The sequence below is a fragment of the Phaeoacremonium minimum genome, assembly GCF_000392275.1.
Source record: "Phaeoacremonium minimum UCRPA7 unplaced genomic scaffold PA7_03_scaffold_334, whole genome shotgun sequence".
NCBI classification, from domain to species: domain Eukaryota; kingdom Fungi; phylum Ascomycota; class Sordariomycetes; order Togniniales; family Togniniaceae; genus Phaeoacremonium; species Phaeoacremonium minimum.
Window position 1 is genome coordinate 143075 of NW_006921238.1, and position 15664 is coordinate 158738.

General features: G+C 40.6%; 4 protein-coding genes across 4 annotated transcripts; 2 read left to right on the forward strand and 2 right to left on the reverse strand.

Annotated features, from left to right (window-relative positions):
• Positions 1-482: 482 nt before the first annotated feature.
• UCRPA7_4369 (hypothetical protein) lies at positions 483-1043 on the reverse strand (the record flags this gene model as incomplete). The annotated part of the gene is made up of 1 exon (XM_007916907.1): positions 483-1043. The coding sequence occupies one exon, from the start codon at positions 1041-1043 to the stop codon at positions 483-485; it is 561 nt and encodes a 186-aa protein (XP_007915098.1).
• A 1260-nt stretch (positions 1044-2303) lies between these two features.
• On the forward strand, positions 2304-2876 carry UCRPA7_4370 (hypothetical protein; the record flags this gene model as incomplete). Its single annotated transcript, XM_007916914.1, has 1 exon — positions 2304-2876. One exon carries the CDS (start codon positions 2304-2306, stop codon positions 2874-2876), a length of 573 nt encoding a protein of 190 aa, XP_007915105.1.
• A 4073-nt stretch (positions 2877-6949) lies between these two features.
• UCRPA7_4371 (hypothetical protein) lies at positions 6950-7588 on the forward strand (the record flags this gene model as incomplete). The annotated part of the gene is made up of 2 exons (XM_007916917.1): positions 6950-7048; positions 7196-7588. The coding sequence occupies 2 exons, from the start codon at positions 6950-6952 to the stop codon at positions 7586-7588; spliced, it is 492 nt and encodes a 163-aa protein (XP_007915108.1).
• Positions 7589-8221: 633 nt separating this feature from the next.
• Positions 8222-9307, reverse strand: UCRPA7_4372 (putative serin endopeptidase protein; the record flags this gene model as incomplete). Its single annotated transcript, XM_007916925.1, has 1 exon — positions 8222-9307. One exon carries the CDS (start codon positions 9305-9307, stop codon positions 8222-8224), a length of 1086 nt encoding a protein of 361 aa, XP_007915116.1.
• Positions 9308-15664: the final 6357 nt, after the last annotated feature.

A 15664-nucleotide genomic window follows, 5' to 3' on the forward strand; every position in this document is an offset into this window, starting at 1 on the left:
GCCTTTCTGTAGACTTTGTCTTGAAACAACGATTATCTTTTTGATCAAAATTATTCTTGGGACACGGCAATTACTTTGTCAATATTGAGTAAAGATCGATTTCATCTTTGTCACATTGACGACAAGGTAACAGGCTTAGGCAAAAGGCACTGAGATTTGTCCCTCAATAGTAGTATTATAAGATGCCTCGAAGCCGTGAGGCTTAGGGATAGCTAAAAGCTAGGCGTGCGCTTGATCAAATCACTGATCAAGGCAATCGTGCGTTCTCAGTCCAGATATCCTCAATAAACAAGCTACGAGCATTTGGAGGACTAAAGAAGATGAAGGTATGATGGGTCGTATGTTTTCCATTTAGCCAATACTTTACAATGGGCGATTCAGTCAGCTAAGTTGCACCTTGAAGGACTTGAAGGATTGCGATATCAGCCTGTAGAATTCGATGAAGTCAAAATGCCAACATATCTTACAAGACAAAACGTGATTCAGGAACAAATCTGTGCTGCAACATTGTCACGGCCATACGTCTTGTCCCAATTCTGAATCCAGTAGTATCCTCCCATCCAGGATCCACACTGCCTATCTAGTTTGGAATTCGCCTCGTCGTACTCCACTTGAGAGGTCGGATTGGTTTTGTACGCACACATGTAAAGCATCGCATTTCCACGAGTGACGACATAGGGCGATCCACTAAAAATTAAGATGTCGGTCTCGAACGCGTCCCGTGCCGCCTGCCAGTCGTTGTGGTCGTACGTCTTGAACGTGCACCCTATTTGACCGTTGGGAATCGTGCGGGCGGTTATACCCAGGGCCTCACGCTCTTCGCGGCGAGCGAGTCGGTCGGTTTTGGTGCTCTCGTAGCTCTCTCGAGTGTTGATGTTGGTGAAAATGTGCTTGTCTGGATGGTTGGTGTCACGAGCGACGGTGTATGATCCGTCGGGGAGCCCACGAGGTAGGACGAAGCCGATGGAAGGTTCGATAGCCAACGCTTGCGAGAACCGGAAGGCGGTCAGAAGCAGAAGAGTGAACGTAGTGAAGACCTTCATGTTGGCAGTTGCGATGTATTGGATATAGAGGAAGCAGATAGATCTCTGGTTGCAGAGCGGACTGATGTGATGAGACGTGGTTTAGATTATCATCGAGATTGTCGAATGACTTTATACTCGGCTTTGAGAAAGGAGTATACAAGGTGGATTGGACTTGGCTCACTCATGCTGTATCATGGCGATGCAATCCGGTAGTTCTCCATTTGCCAAGGTGGAGCCGAGGCTATCTTGATCCATAGGGAAGTACTCGAAATGTCAAGATACATGTCCAACTTTAGATGTCATAACATGAGTTATTGGCTAGTTTCTCAGCTCATAGCAGCTCAAACTAGAAATGCCGAAATCATCGCCTCACTTTCACCAGCCCTGAAACCCACTGCGATGACTTGACGATTTTGCGCCGCTTCCCAGGCCTCCGAGCTCAACCCTAAGCTTAATTGCTAACCGTCATTGCCTAGAAAGAAACGGCGTGATAGACAGAGCCAGGGTACTGTTCTGGCAAGTCGCAACTGCCGCTAGCTCTCGGCGCCTAGCAAAGCCTCTTATTATGTTGTAGAGGAATCTGAGCAGGAGTCGTTTCCCCTGATCAATGACGTTTCGCGGTTTAGCGAGGGAGCAGACACATGCTTTGCTGCAGGGGAGAGGGCATGTCTTACAGTAAATGCGGGGAGGCGCAGCTCCACTGATCGCGGCTAAGGTAGTGCTGCTAACTTTTGAATGCTAGCAGAGCCCTCTGGAGGACCCGGGGCTTAGACCTGGGTTTCAATTACGTATTGCCTTATCAAGCAAGGATAGCCGCCACGCGCAGTAAGCGACCAATCGCCATGCTGAATCCATTTCGTTGCAGGTGGGACCCTAATGATCCGGCGCGTGTCGATTCCTACGGACTTACATGGTTGAGCTAGCTCTGTACCCCTCATCATCATCACCATTAAACAAAATAAGATGATGGCGTTAGGCATAACCGAAAAGACGAAAGGTTTCGCGAAGTCGTCATGACTTCCAAGACCACAGCCCCCCGACAAGGAACTGGGTATGGATGATCACAATTGTGGTTATGACAAACAAGATGGGAGGTGTAATCCGGAGATCGTGAGCCGAAGGGCATATAAGACAGTCATCGACGCAACCCAAGTCTGTCGAAAAGCCATCCATCACAACCCATCAACCATTTAAGAAGATAATCATCACACAATCTGCCTTGACAAAAAGCTACTCCTTCCGACTCCTATCGTCTTAGCCCTATCGCAACGAGACAATATGTTAACCAAGTCCTTCCTTCTCCTCACCTTCCTCGCAGCGGCAGTCAGAGCAGTCATCGTCCCCAAGGACCTCTCTGACGGCGTCTGGGACCTCTGGGAAGATGAAGACGGCAGTACCGTCGCACAGCGCGACACGAGCTTCAGCGCCAAATTCGCTTTCGAGAAAGCTCGCAATGCCGCCGCCGCGCGGCGCGCCACGGCCGCCAGCCCCACAGGCTCTGAAGCTGATCTGTTCAAGAGGCAGTACCCGAACTGCGAGACGGGTTGCACAGGCGGCGACACGTATGACCACGACGACTACATCACGGCTGTAACGCTGATGCAGGGGTATTGTGACGGCGGGGCCAAGGTGGGCACACGGAACTCCAAGGTGTTCAGCGCGGGTTCGGCCATGGTCTACATCTGTAACTCGTCGGGTATAGGGGGCCAGGGATGCAGCAGGACGGAGTGGGATCACTTCAATGAGCTGATGGATATTAACTGCGGGTTGTGGAAGGGGTCATATACGTGGATTAATGACTGGGCGAAGACGTATGGGCGGGATGTTGCTGGGGCGAGGATTTGTAATTAGGGTCTAGGTGGTCTTGGAAAGGCTAGGTGAGGTGGTGGTCAATTGAAGAAAAGATATAATGAAGTAGGTGTTTCTCTAGAACAGCTTGTTTAGTATACAACCAATTTGTTTTGGTTTTATACTAGCATAGAGACAAAATATAGCTTCAACTAGTTTTGCGTTTTAATGTCCATTAGTATAAAGCCACAACTAATAGCAGACAAAGATTATAAGCCACCGGTTACATTTTCAAGGCCAGTCATGGGATAAAACTATCAAAAAGACATCACAGATAGCCTGAAGACAGCGAATATCTAACATACGAGCCGAGGTCGACAAAGCGAAAAGAAAGCTTGATCATCCAGGCTGAATGTATCGCCGTAAATGTATAGCCCTCACCGAGCCAATAGACAGGATTAAGGTAGCGAGGAGAAGCTTTTCCTTGAATGAAGCTTTAGAAGGAGTGGCTGCAGCTGGAGATTTGTAAAAGAGAAGGAAGACAAGTAATGCGGGAAGGCTGATGGGTAAGTTAATCCAAAAAGCCCAACGCCAAGAGGCATGATCCGTCAAGATACCACCGACGATGGGCCCTAGAACGCTGGTAATTCCCCACACAGCTGCCAGCGATCCTATATACAGAGGCTTCTGCTTGAGGGGAGCGATCAAAGCAATAGCTGTGTAGATTGCAGGCGGCATCCCAGCTCCCAGAGCGCCCTGCACAGCTCGGCCAGCAATCAGCATATCGGAGTTCTGTGCCACAGCAGAGATGATGCCTCCGATGTTGAATCCTATAGTACTAACGGTGAAGACTATATTGAGAGGGACCAACTTCAGTATCTTTCCCCAAATCGGTTGCCAGGCGGCTAGGCACATGAAATATGCCGCGCCGTACCATCCCTGTTGTAATTTGAGCATGCCATAGCACCAAACAGAAAGAGTCCTCTTACGATATCGTCGAGTGATTGGAATTCGGCAGTAATGTGGGGGATGGCTGATGTAACCATTGTCATCTCGATTGCACCACAGAACTATTTTGATATTAGCTGCAAATCGACTGGATGCTTGAGTTCACACACCATTATAAAATAAAGGGACAGAATTGCTATGATTCGAGGCAACCCTTTCATGGACTCCCCAGTTTCATTGCTTGGTTGTACTTCGATCTCAGTCTTATCGGCGGCATCAATGTTTGAATGATGCATCCTTAGGAGTGTTCCCAACACCTGGCTCAGTAGCCATCAGGGATTTTACTTAGGGACTTGTGGTAGAAGTCTTGGAAGTAGTATTTGGTCATCGGAAGCTGATCTTACAAGCACGCCGCCAATGCCGTGCGATCAGACGCTGGGAGGAACACGTATGAGACGAATCGAGTCTGATGTTTAGCTCAAGACCAAGCTGTTGCAAATGGAAGAGTGTCAATTTTCTTGGGCAGAGAAATTGCCATCGTCGTATACAAAATCAACATTAACCGGTGAGATGATTCGGTATCGCATAGACCTTCATTTGAGAGAGTAGAGTAACAAGGGACTTCTCCCGCTTCCCTTCTTAGCATTTACATCCATCTTCCTGTTTGATGCTGATTAATCACGTTTAGATAAAATGCTCTTAATATATTGCTGCAAAAATACTGCTGGGCTATTTGCATACAATAGGTCATCGTAAAATAATGAAACACAGCAACATACAGTGGAGTACACGTAAGGCAAAGCTAAAGCTAGGTAGGTATTCAAGGATTTAGGTGCACTAGAACTTTAGCGTACCACGATTTTAGTGTCCCACAATCTAAGTGCATCACTGACAACACAGCACTGTACCTCTCAAGTGCGAGACAACAGAGATGAGATCAGAGGAGCGACGCGCCGGCAGCAAAATTCGCAACAGCGCTCCCAGCAAGGTGAAGAACTCCTTTTCCAGGAAGAAAGGCCGTGTGATATTTCGCAGGCAAAGTAGACCTTTGTGGAAGCAAATCGCTCATAATGCTCCGGGGAGTGATTCAATCCAATCTGTTGATACCAACGACCGAGCCCTCGCGTCTTTGAGTTCTAATCAATTTGTCAGACTGAAAAGATGCTGCATCAAGTAGTCTTGAGTTAGAGCAACACAGCCTTCAGCGTTATCGGCATTCATCTTGTCAATGACGATGTGTCCAGCAGCAATAGTAGAAGAGAGGCAGAAGCAGGAATATTGGCAAAGCATTGCTAGCATCGAAGGCAATGCTTTTATGAAGAATATTCAACGTAGAATTCGTTTTGAGTAGATTTTATCGCGGGAGGTGCGTATCCACTCGCAAGCTACCTTCAGTTTGGGCCTTGGCGTGAGTCGTGGAATATTGCTGGTTTCGCACGAAGACGCTCAGTCCGCATTGCCGTAGAAGTAGTATATTCTTATCCGAGGACGATAAGCGCCTGCAGAGGATTGGCAAGACACCATGGCTCCTTCTCAGCGCTACTAATCCGTAAGATTAGTTGAATAGTAACCCTATTACTTGTAATGCTATACTGGTGTGCGTAGGGATTCAAGTGAGAGCTGCTCAGTACTAAGTCTGCACAGTCAACGAACTCTGCATGTGAAAAAGCAAGCACACCACGGAAGAATTGTGAGATATCGCGAGATATTCAAGCGAAGAGTGAAAGGTACATAAAGCCTTGATGATATTTTCCTGGAATTCTGTTAATGCTTTAGACCCTTCTCCGTACAAGAGCGGCACGTTGACATCGAATATGCCTAACAAGTTGTAAGCGATGTCTTCCTCACGAGTGATTGTTCTTGTCGCAGCCCGGGATAGATCGCTTCCCTGCAAGGGCGTCTTCATTAATACGGGTGATATCGGATAGAGCGCGGCTAATGTTCGACTTTGAAGCAAAGTAATGCCATTGCTGATCACACAAGCCTACGTGAGTTGGAGCAATGAGTTCTTGAAAGGTTAAGCCCCGCCTGAACCAGCGACAGCGTCCGAGTTGACATGACAACGATTTCTGGGGTCAGATCGCAAATTCGATAGACAAGCGAAACAGATCGCAGGTTTCTGGTACCAGCTGAATATCGAGTTGGTGGCTTCAAAGAGTTCAGTGCTGCTTGGCTTGTCAATGCAGCACGTCCAGCAATGATGGAACCTAGCTTTCAGAGCCGTCTGGCAGGCTGATTTGATCTTGGCGAAGCCCTTTTCCTACGCAGCAATTTATGCATTGGCTATATCTTGGAATGTCACATCCTGCTCCTCCCAGGTATACGACAGAACTGTATAGGGTCGAACATTGGTGACAAACTCCACCACTTCCACCTTCCCACAATGTATCAGCCGCATCTTTCTCTTACAAAAGCTTGAGATTTTCTTCTTGCGTCAAGATCATGTGTCCAAGGTCTTGCGGAGGAACGAGCAATAAGACCTAGGTTTTGGATGACTTTTATAAGGCCTTAGATCGCGCTGGCAAATTTTATGATTTAGCAGCAACAAATAAGAAATGAAAATATCGGAGGACAGAACTATGAATCGTTCCATACTTCTTCCGAGCCAGTTGAATGATAAAGCATTTTTCAGGTATTACTGGCTGAAAATTCTGCGTGCCACCTGGAATTTCATTACAATACCGAGTGCTTGCAAAATATCCCTGCCGACGATAATAGAGCTACTAGAATCAATGCTTACAGTGCAACGGATTGACATGTTCTCAGATAATGTCTAAATAGAGCTACTATGCGAAGTTGAGAATGTATTATCTCATTTGTCCATTTTTAGCGTTGCGCGTATTCCAACATACAACAGCGACCAACCCCCACCATCTCACGTACAATAAAGCCACTACAGAAGTCAACACCTTCAGTCGGCGTTTACCTCACTTCCAGCCTGCTTTTCTGATAATCATTTTTGTTCTTGCCTACCTTCCCGGATCACATTATGCCCCGCGCTCCGTCCTAACTTCCGCTTCTCTCCAGAAAACAACGGTGAACCACCTCGCCACCTCGAGCGACCTTGTCCATATTTTCATATTCCGCCATTCATCTCATCTCACTCATCTCGCATTGTCTCGCCTCACATCACGAGCAAGAAAACTCACACAAACGAATAAACACGTCAGGAGACGTGGCTCACTAGGATGGCACCCAAGGACCAGTCCACCCTCAAGCCCGCCCTAAGCGACCGTGATATGAAACTTGCCATCATCGCCTGGCAGTGCCTCGACGGCGATGTCAAGGTGAGCCTATTATTATACATTTTCATTCTCTCTTTGGTTTATTCCACCTCATCCACGTTCCTTCCCGTCCCGTCCCTTCCCGTCCCTTCCATATTTGCGCTCGTGCAACTCCCTCGAGACCATATCTAACAGCGCGCTCCTTTTTAGTTGCAGATGGGCAAGTTCGCCCGTCTCGGTGGGTACGCCAATCTCAACAGCGCCCAGGCTAATTGGGGTCGCGTCAAGGCCAAACTCAAGGCCATGGGCCGGGAGTATGAGCTGAATGCCGCGGCTGCGGCCGACCCCGTCGCTGACCCAAACGAGAAAAGGATTTCCAATGCCAACGACGGCAATAACGATAACATATCTGAGAAGACAACCGCACTCCGCAAGCGTAAACATGATGATATCGAGACTGAGGAGCAGGATGGCCGCGCTGAAGGCACTACTCTGACAAAGAAAGCAGCCATGCGCCGCCCGACTAAGGCCAAAGCTGCGAAGTCAGTCAAGGTGGAGGAAGAGGGTAGTGGTGAGGTTAAGACGGAGTATATGGCGGAGTGATATCGTTACACTTCTCATTTCATTCCTTTCGCTCATCCTTGGAGATCTTTCTGATCACGAACAAACATGTTGCTGCATCGGCTCTTTGAAACGAACAATTGTTGGCATGACCACGAAGGAAAGTCATCACAATATCATTGGCTCTGCAAAGTCTAAAGAGCCAAAAAGGGCTTATCACTGAGTTAATATAATTCTAAAAGAAATGTCATTGACCTGTTTACTTGTGGGTGCGAGTCTCCTGCCTCAGACAGTGGAGTTCTCTCTGGTTATAACCTTTTCTACCTTCATTTATCAAGCAGTCACCCAACCTGATCAAAATGTTGTGATACTTTGGTTCTTATTAGTATTACATAACAAATATGACTGTGTTGTCATAGCAAAGCAACTACTTTGAGTTATTCTACCGGATGAATGATTCATTGAACATTATAATACTTGTCCTTTCTTTTGAATGGATATAGTGTTATCATATGATTATCCTTGCATGGATAAGCCGGATGTCATCCACTCTCTTTAACATAAGCGCCGAAGTCAGTGTCACTCCCTTAATGCACTGTCCATCAAATTTTGCCTTGCGTAATTTCCGGTCCACATCGCACATGATTGGATCTTGAGAACTAAATTTCTCTAGCTTTATGAGAAGTACTTTAACACAAATGGCACGCTCTCAATAGCATCCCAATCATTTGGATTTGTTGTATCTCCGAATATCCTGACAGCACTGACGACAAATTTATATGTTCCCTCTGGGACAACAGTCCGGTCAGCTAACCAACCGGCGAAGTTGTAAGTGTAGCCTGTTGTCTGAACGTAGCTCAGCGGTGTTCCAGGAATCTGGCCTAGGCTTCGATACGCGAGCCAGTCTGAAGTTGTCACGTTCGTGCCGTTGTTTCCGCCAACGGCTACGAGATCCACGTGTACCTGCGTGGAGCCGACTGTGGGTATGACAACAATCTTTGGAAAAATGGCAGTTCCCACCGCGCCAGGACGAGGGATTGTGAACGTCTGGTTAGCTGGTACAGGGATGAGGAAGTGATCTCTAGTCGAAGAGAGATATACTCCGCCGAGGCCGTCCGTGCCCGAACGCAAGACTGGAGTGTTGTGCATGCTTCCGCCGACGCCAAGATACGGAATCGAGAGATTCTCGCCGCTAGAACTGTTCAGCGTGATATAGCCACTGTACACGGGCAGGAGCGTGCTGTTAATCCCAGTTGGCGGCACCGCTGTGAAGCTAATTTCTGCAGATGCGCCAGCGGGGACGGTGACACTAGCTAATTCGAAGGCGATTTCTGCCCACTCCTCGATAGTTGGAGGTGGTGACCGAGAGATCTGAAGAGTCGAAGTACCAGGAGTAAAAGTATACACAGTCACCGCCTTGGCATGGCCGAGAGCATATGTGACGGCTTCGACACCTGTATTCTGGATGGTGAAGGCGTGGTCTGCCACGAAATGGTCGGTGTCGTTGAATGAGAAGCCGCTCACACTCAGGATGGTTGTTGATTTCGCAGCGTCAAATGCCTGAACTAGACCGGCACCCTGCTGTGGTACTGGTGCTAGGATGTTGTGGACCGTGGTTCCGTCGTTCCACAGCTTGGCCTGTGATGTCGCCGAGATGACGTTGCGGAGATGCTTGGAATCCAGGGTCTTTCGCGCTTCACCAACTAGGGCGTACACCGCTGCCACAAATGGTGTCGACATTGATGTGCCCGGGTTGACCATGTATTCGCCCTGGTCCCAGATCCAGGTAGACAGAATTCCTCCTCCAGGGGCGGTGAATTGAGGTTTGGGATATCCTTCCCACGTAGGCCCCCAGCTGCTGAATGAGCTGGTGTAACCTGCGCTTGGGCCGTTACTGAGCTCTTCAGCAAATCGACCGGCTAAGCTAGGGTAAATCAATGAGACAGTTATATTCTCTCCCGCTATCAAGCTCTTAACCCAGTCGGCTCCTTAGCGAAGGGAGACAAGTCCCACGCCTTCTATCCCGCTTGCGTAAACATATATGCCGTACATCCTCCTCAAATAAAATCAGTAATGTATCAACAACAGTCAAGATAACGAAACTCACGAGTCAGACTCTGGGAAATATATGATATATTTACCCTGGCCGCCATGCAGCAGCATACGCTGCCAGCATATCCTTGGCTCCTAGGTGGGGCGCACGGACGAAAAATAAAAGACAGGGGGGTAGATATCCTCTCAAAAACAGGGGGTAGATATCCTTAGGTTCTCGTACGATAAAACGGCCGCAAATCGGATTAGGGAAGAGAGGATAGCAGTACAACAAACAGATACAAGAGTACTAGAGCTGTAGAGGTGTGGTGGTAGAGTTGTAGGTAGTTGAAGGTTGGATGTAGATTTTGGTATAGTCTGGTTAGGGTAGTTAGGAGGAGAAGGAAAGGAAAGGCGTATGAAAGACAACCCTAACCTTAAGGGTAGAAATAACCTTAAGGCAAAGAAAACCTTATATAAGTGTCAGCTCTAGACTATCTTATAGACATAAGGCTAAGATCTAGCTGCAAAATCGAGATGCTATATCTACTATTATATAATGATAGAGGCTTTGGTCGTATAGTATAGTATAATATAGTATAAAAGATATAACTTTAAGGATATATTATACTATATAGTAGCTATAAGGTAAGAGGCTTAATATAATATAAAAAGAAGAAGAGTTATATAATCAACCTTTAAATAAGGTCTGATGGTATAATGATAGTATAGTATATATTAATACTATAATTTGCTTCTTTATACTAACGGAAGAGTATATTATGACGATCTATAAAGCTCTAGGTTCGACTCTTAGTTAGGCTAACTTTTTTTTCTTTTTTTTTACCTTTTTTCCCTTCTTTCCTTCCTTTCTTCCTTTTCCTTTTACTTATATCTTTTTCTTTCCTACCCTATCGTATGGTATATAAGGTATACTATAGTATTTAAAGCTTATATAATTGAGACGGATTTAGTAGTATAATGGTAATATAGTATATATCGATATGACGGTAATATAAAGTGGATGAAAGCTGTCTTATATTATTATAATAATCTATAAAGCTTTAGGTTTAACTTTTAGCTAAGCTAAACTTTTTTTTCTTTATCTTTCTTTCTTTCCTTTCTTTTTCTTTTTCTTCTTCCTTTCTTCTTTTTCCTTTTAAACCCTTTCCTTCCTATCTTATCATATAGTATATAAAGTATACTATAGCGTCTAAAGCTTATATAATTAAGACAGACTTGATAGTATAATGATAGTATAATATATATTGATGTTTAAGTCAATGCTACCAACATTATAGTATAACTTTAATAATCTATAAAGCTTTAGGTTTGACTTCTAGCTAGGCTAAACTTTCTTCTTTCTTTTTTTTTTTTTCTTTTCTTTTTCTTTTCTTTCTTTTTTTTTTCTTCTTTTCCTTTATATTATATAAACATTATGAAAGTATTATATAAATATTTCCTTAATATGTTTATAATATAATATAAAGAAAAAAACTTAGTAGATATATTATAGATATATTTTATAAGGATTATATAAGCTAGCTATAGATACTATAGTATTAGAGAGTATACTTAACCTAACCTTTATTTAAGTAGCTAGCTAAGGTAACTTACTATCGACTATTATAAAAGGACTCTTCCTTTTAACTTTAGATAATATATTAGTTGAGTATGATAATAATGACTTTTTTACTAGCAACCATTAGAAGATACTTTAGATTAAGTATCTTAATATTAAAGTGTTAGATGACGATAATCTTGATAAAGTATTTCTTAAGATTAAGTATCTTAATATTAAAGATATTAAATAATGATAATAAAGTATTTTTTAGAATAAGATCGAATAAAGTATAAAGCTAAAGAAGCTTATAATAGCCTTCTATAAGTATTAAAAGGTAAGGCTATAAACTCTATTCGATTCTTCTTTAAGGGCTAGCTAGTATATATAGCTGTCAGATATATATGATACTTTTGACACTATATATTATATTGTTATTGTCTATTTAGTTGTTTATTCTCTTTTAACTTTATAACCTTTTAGTATACTCTTACTATATCTTTGATAGTGTTTATTCGCTTGTTTAGCTAGCTTAGTTTTATTTATATATTTATATAAGCTATTTATATAAGATATTATAAGAAGGTACTAACTTTATTCTATATTTTTTAGACTTTTAGTTGACACCTTTATGTTACTATACTTAAGGTAAGCTTTATTAGTCTATCTATATATAGGATGGTTATCATATAAATAAGAAAAAAGTATATATATCTAAAGCTTGATAGGATTGGCAATCGATCTATCATTAGTAGGTAGACGATAGATAATAGCTATATATGGTGGTAGCAGTAGTAGGTAGCATACGGCCGGTATATATGATAGATCGTCGTTATCATTATTATTATTATTGTCATTATCTAAGTTTGAGTCTAAGGATAATCTATCGTCTTTATTGTCTTATATAAAGTAGTAAGTAGTATGATTCTACCACTTATAGTTTATATAGTAGCTACTAAAGTGACTAGATAGGTGAATATAAAGGGGAATCGGCCTTATATAATCGTCTAAGTTGGCTTATATCTGTCGGCAGTAGACGGCGTAAGGTATTTAGGTGATAATATCTTTGCTTATAATAAATAGGGTATTTATATATAAAGGCTGATAGCTTTAGATCTATATCTTTAATATAGCCTCTTATATGATAAGTATATTCTAACTATATAGAGTTAGAACCTTACATTATATAGTATTATGATAGAATGATGCTAGCTACTGACTACTTATAAGGAGGATTAGTAATAGTCGATTCTGTCAGACGATAAGGGCTGATGGATATGTTTAGACACTAAAAGTAGAAGGAGAAGTAAACTAGATAAGTTATATAGTTAGCGACTGTTTTTGAAGGATAGAGTGTTTGAGAGAGTAAGTATGATATAATATAATATATATATAAGTATATATATATATATATATATATATATATGAGAAGGAAGAATGAGAAGAGGTTAATAGTAAAGAAGATGAGTTGGTATTATATGGTTAAGTGGTATTTTATATATATAGTGTTTATACTTTAATTATTTTGACTAGATAAAGGAGAAATAAAAATAGAGTTTTCGTATAGTTATAGGCAATGGAAGGTTAGTGTTTATATATGTATATATATATATGTGTATGCTATAAGGGCTGTTTGGAAGGAAGATGATAGTTGGGTTTTCGTACGATTATATACTGTCGATTCATTGTTTGTATGTATGTGTAAGGACTGTTTGAAGGTTTGGAGGGAAAGGGAAGGAAAAATGACGATTGAAGGGCTTATATGATAGTATATTGTCGACTATTTACTTTTTATGTTTATATATATAAGGGCTGTTTGGAGGGGAAGGGAAAGGTGTTAAAGAAGCTTTATATATACTATAATATTATCTTATGATATAAGTATTAGGGTTTAGTTATTGTTATTATTGTTATTATTATTATTGTTGTTACTATAGTATACTTTGTTAGCTATAAGCGACTTATATAATAGAAGCTAATAATATATATAATATAGTGGTGGTGGTAGTAATGATAGTAGTAGTGATGGTAGTGATGATGATGATAGTGGTAGTAGTAGTGGTGGTGGTTATTATTGTATGAAAAGAGAAGAGAAGGAAGGGAAAAAATTTTTAAAGGTAGGAGAAATAGTTTGTAAAGATAGAAAGCTAGCTTAAGGAAGGTGCTTAGTTTATATAAGGCTATTATATACCTTCTATTTTCATTTGATATTATAATATTATAAACCTTAAGTTTAAATAAGGAAGATATCCTACCTACCCTATCCTGACAGTGGCGACAGTACTTTATCATAAGCTTTTGCCAGACTTATATAAGGTTTTAGAGAGGTTTTGAGTTTGATTCTTTGTTAGACTAGCTTTTTTGTCTTATATAATGAATATATATACCTACTTTTTGCTTTTATAGTAACTTTGGCTAGCTTTATAAAACCACTTATAGCCTTATATAGTAGCCTTATATAGTAGCCTTATATAGTAGCTTTATCGTCTTATCTTACTTAACCATTTAGCTTAACTATCTAGCCTAGCTAGGCTGCTTTACTGCTAGTATCAACCTTAGATAATTATTCTGTCAGTCATTTAAATTCTAACGATAGCTTTAAAATCTATGGCTATTGTTTAAGCGCTTAGTTTATATTTATACGAATATATAAAGCCTTTTCCTTCTTAGATTTTTAACCTTCTTTTTTTATATAATAATAATAATAATGATAATCTTAAGATCTTTATATCTTATCTTAGCTATCTTCTTTTTATTTTACTTAAGTTATTACCATCATTACTATCATTACTACTATCATTAAGCCTTTCTATCTACTTTATAAAACAGACTATAGTATATATAGTAAGATAGTAACTAGCGTAAAATCTATAGGAGCTATAGCGTAGATTCTCTCTTCCCTTCTATCTCTTCTGATTATATGATATAGCTACTGATACTGACAACTGACCTTAAATAGTGTCAAATCTTTATTTTAGAAAAAAGAAAATATAACTTATATATCTAGCCTTATAGAATAATGGTAAGCTTTAATAACCAAGTGGCTATTATCATATAAGATGAGAATAGTATAAAGGGTATAGTATAGTTTATGCTAAAGGTAAGAAGCTTTAATATCTATTATATATAAATGTCCTTTCTTTACTTTTTATGCTAACTTTCTTCTCTTATATAGCCTTTTATCAACTAGACTATAATCTATATAGTCTATAGCATTTAATACTTATATATTGATGCCTTTACGATTGATGGTAAGAAACTAGCTACCTTTTACTATATAGTAGAGTAGTATATAGTATTTGCTTAGCCTAATAGGTCAGTCGTCTTCGTATAAAACCGCCTTAATATAGACTAGCTATTCTCTAGAAGGCTTAACTATATTAACATACTCTTTATCTAGTCTTATAGGGAGTAAGCTGATGAGCTTTATTCTCTTTATCGTGCTGCTATCGAGAGGGATAATGATGGCCTAGCCAATCTGTTCTCTGCTTGCGTACGATTGTCTAGCTATTAAAAAGGCTGTTATGGTAATTGTAAGTGGTATGATGGTAGTATAGCCTATACTTACCGTATAGGTAGTCTTGCCTGCTTTTATAGTAGTTGTAGCGGTGGCTATAGAAGTGGCTATAGAAGTGTTAGATATTGTCGCTAATAAAGCATATAAGCTTGACTCTTCTTTAGCTAGTATGTTTAAACTCTATTTGACGGTTTATTGTTAGAGAATATTATTATACTAACTTAAGCTTAAAGCTTACCTTATAATATATCTCTCTTTTTTTTTTTTCCTTCTTTTTTTTCTTCTTTCTTTTCTTTTTATTTGGAGAGGGAGAGAGGAAGGTGGTGGGTTTTTTTTTTTTCTTTCTTTTTTTTTGACAACTTTCTGTACGACTGTGAGCCTTGCTTTGCCTTGTCTTGATAGTATATACTATCTACCTTATAATATATAGGGTATAAGTCGCTATAGCTTAGCTTTTTTTTCCTTACTAGGGTTTTTTTTTCAGTTGACTTTTTTATATGATATCTTATATAAGAGAGGCTAAATAATATAATACTTTTTTTGACTTTAATACTTTATGTCTTATATAATATAAAAGGCTTTAAGTAATATACTTTTGTATATTGATCTTTGAATTATAATTGTCTAGATGTTCTTAAAGCCTTCGACATCGTATAAGTAGAAATTGAAAACCTTCTATAGGAGATCTATGCTAATAATACCTTTTATAAGGGTTGGTTGGCATCTAGTCTTTAGTATAGCTAATACTTATAGTTTCTAATATTCTAAACTTTAATACCCTTATAGGTTATATCGATAGTAGAGATAGTAGAGACGCTCTTTAAGCTAGTCAGCATCCATTATATAAGTAAGGATAGAGAACCTTCTATAGAAGAAGAAGAATTATGCTAAGCTAATGTCTATATATAAGGCTAACGTTTGGTATCTACTATAGCTGATACTTATAATTTCTGATATTTTAAATTTTGACGCTCTTTAAGTCCTTAGATACTATATAAGTAAAGATAAA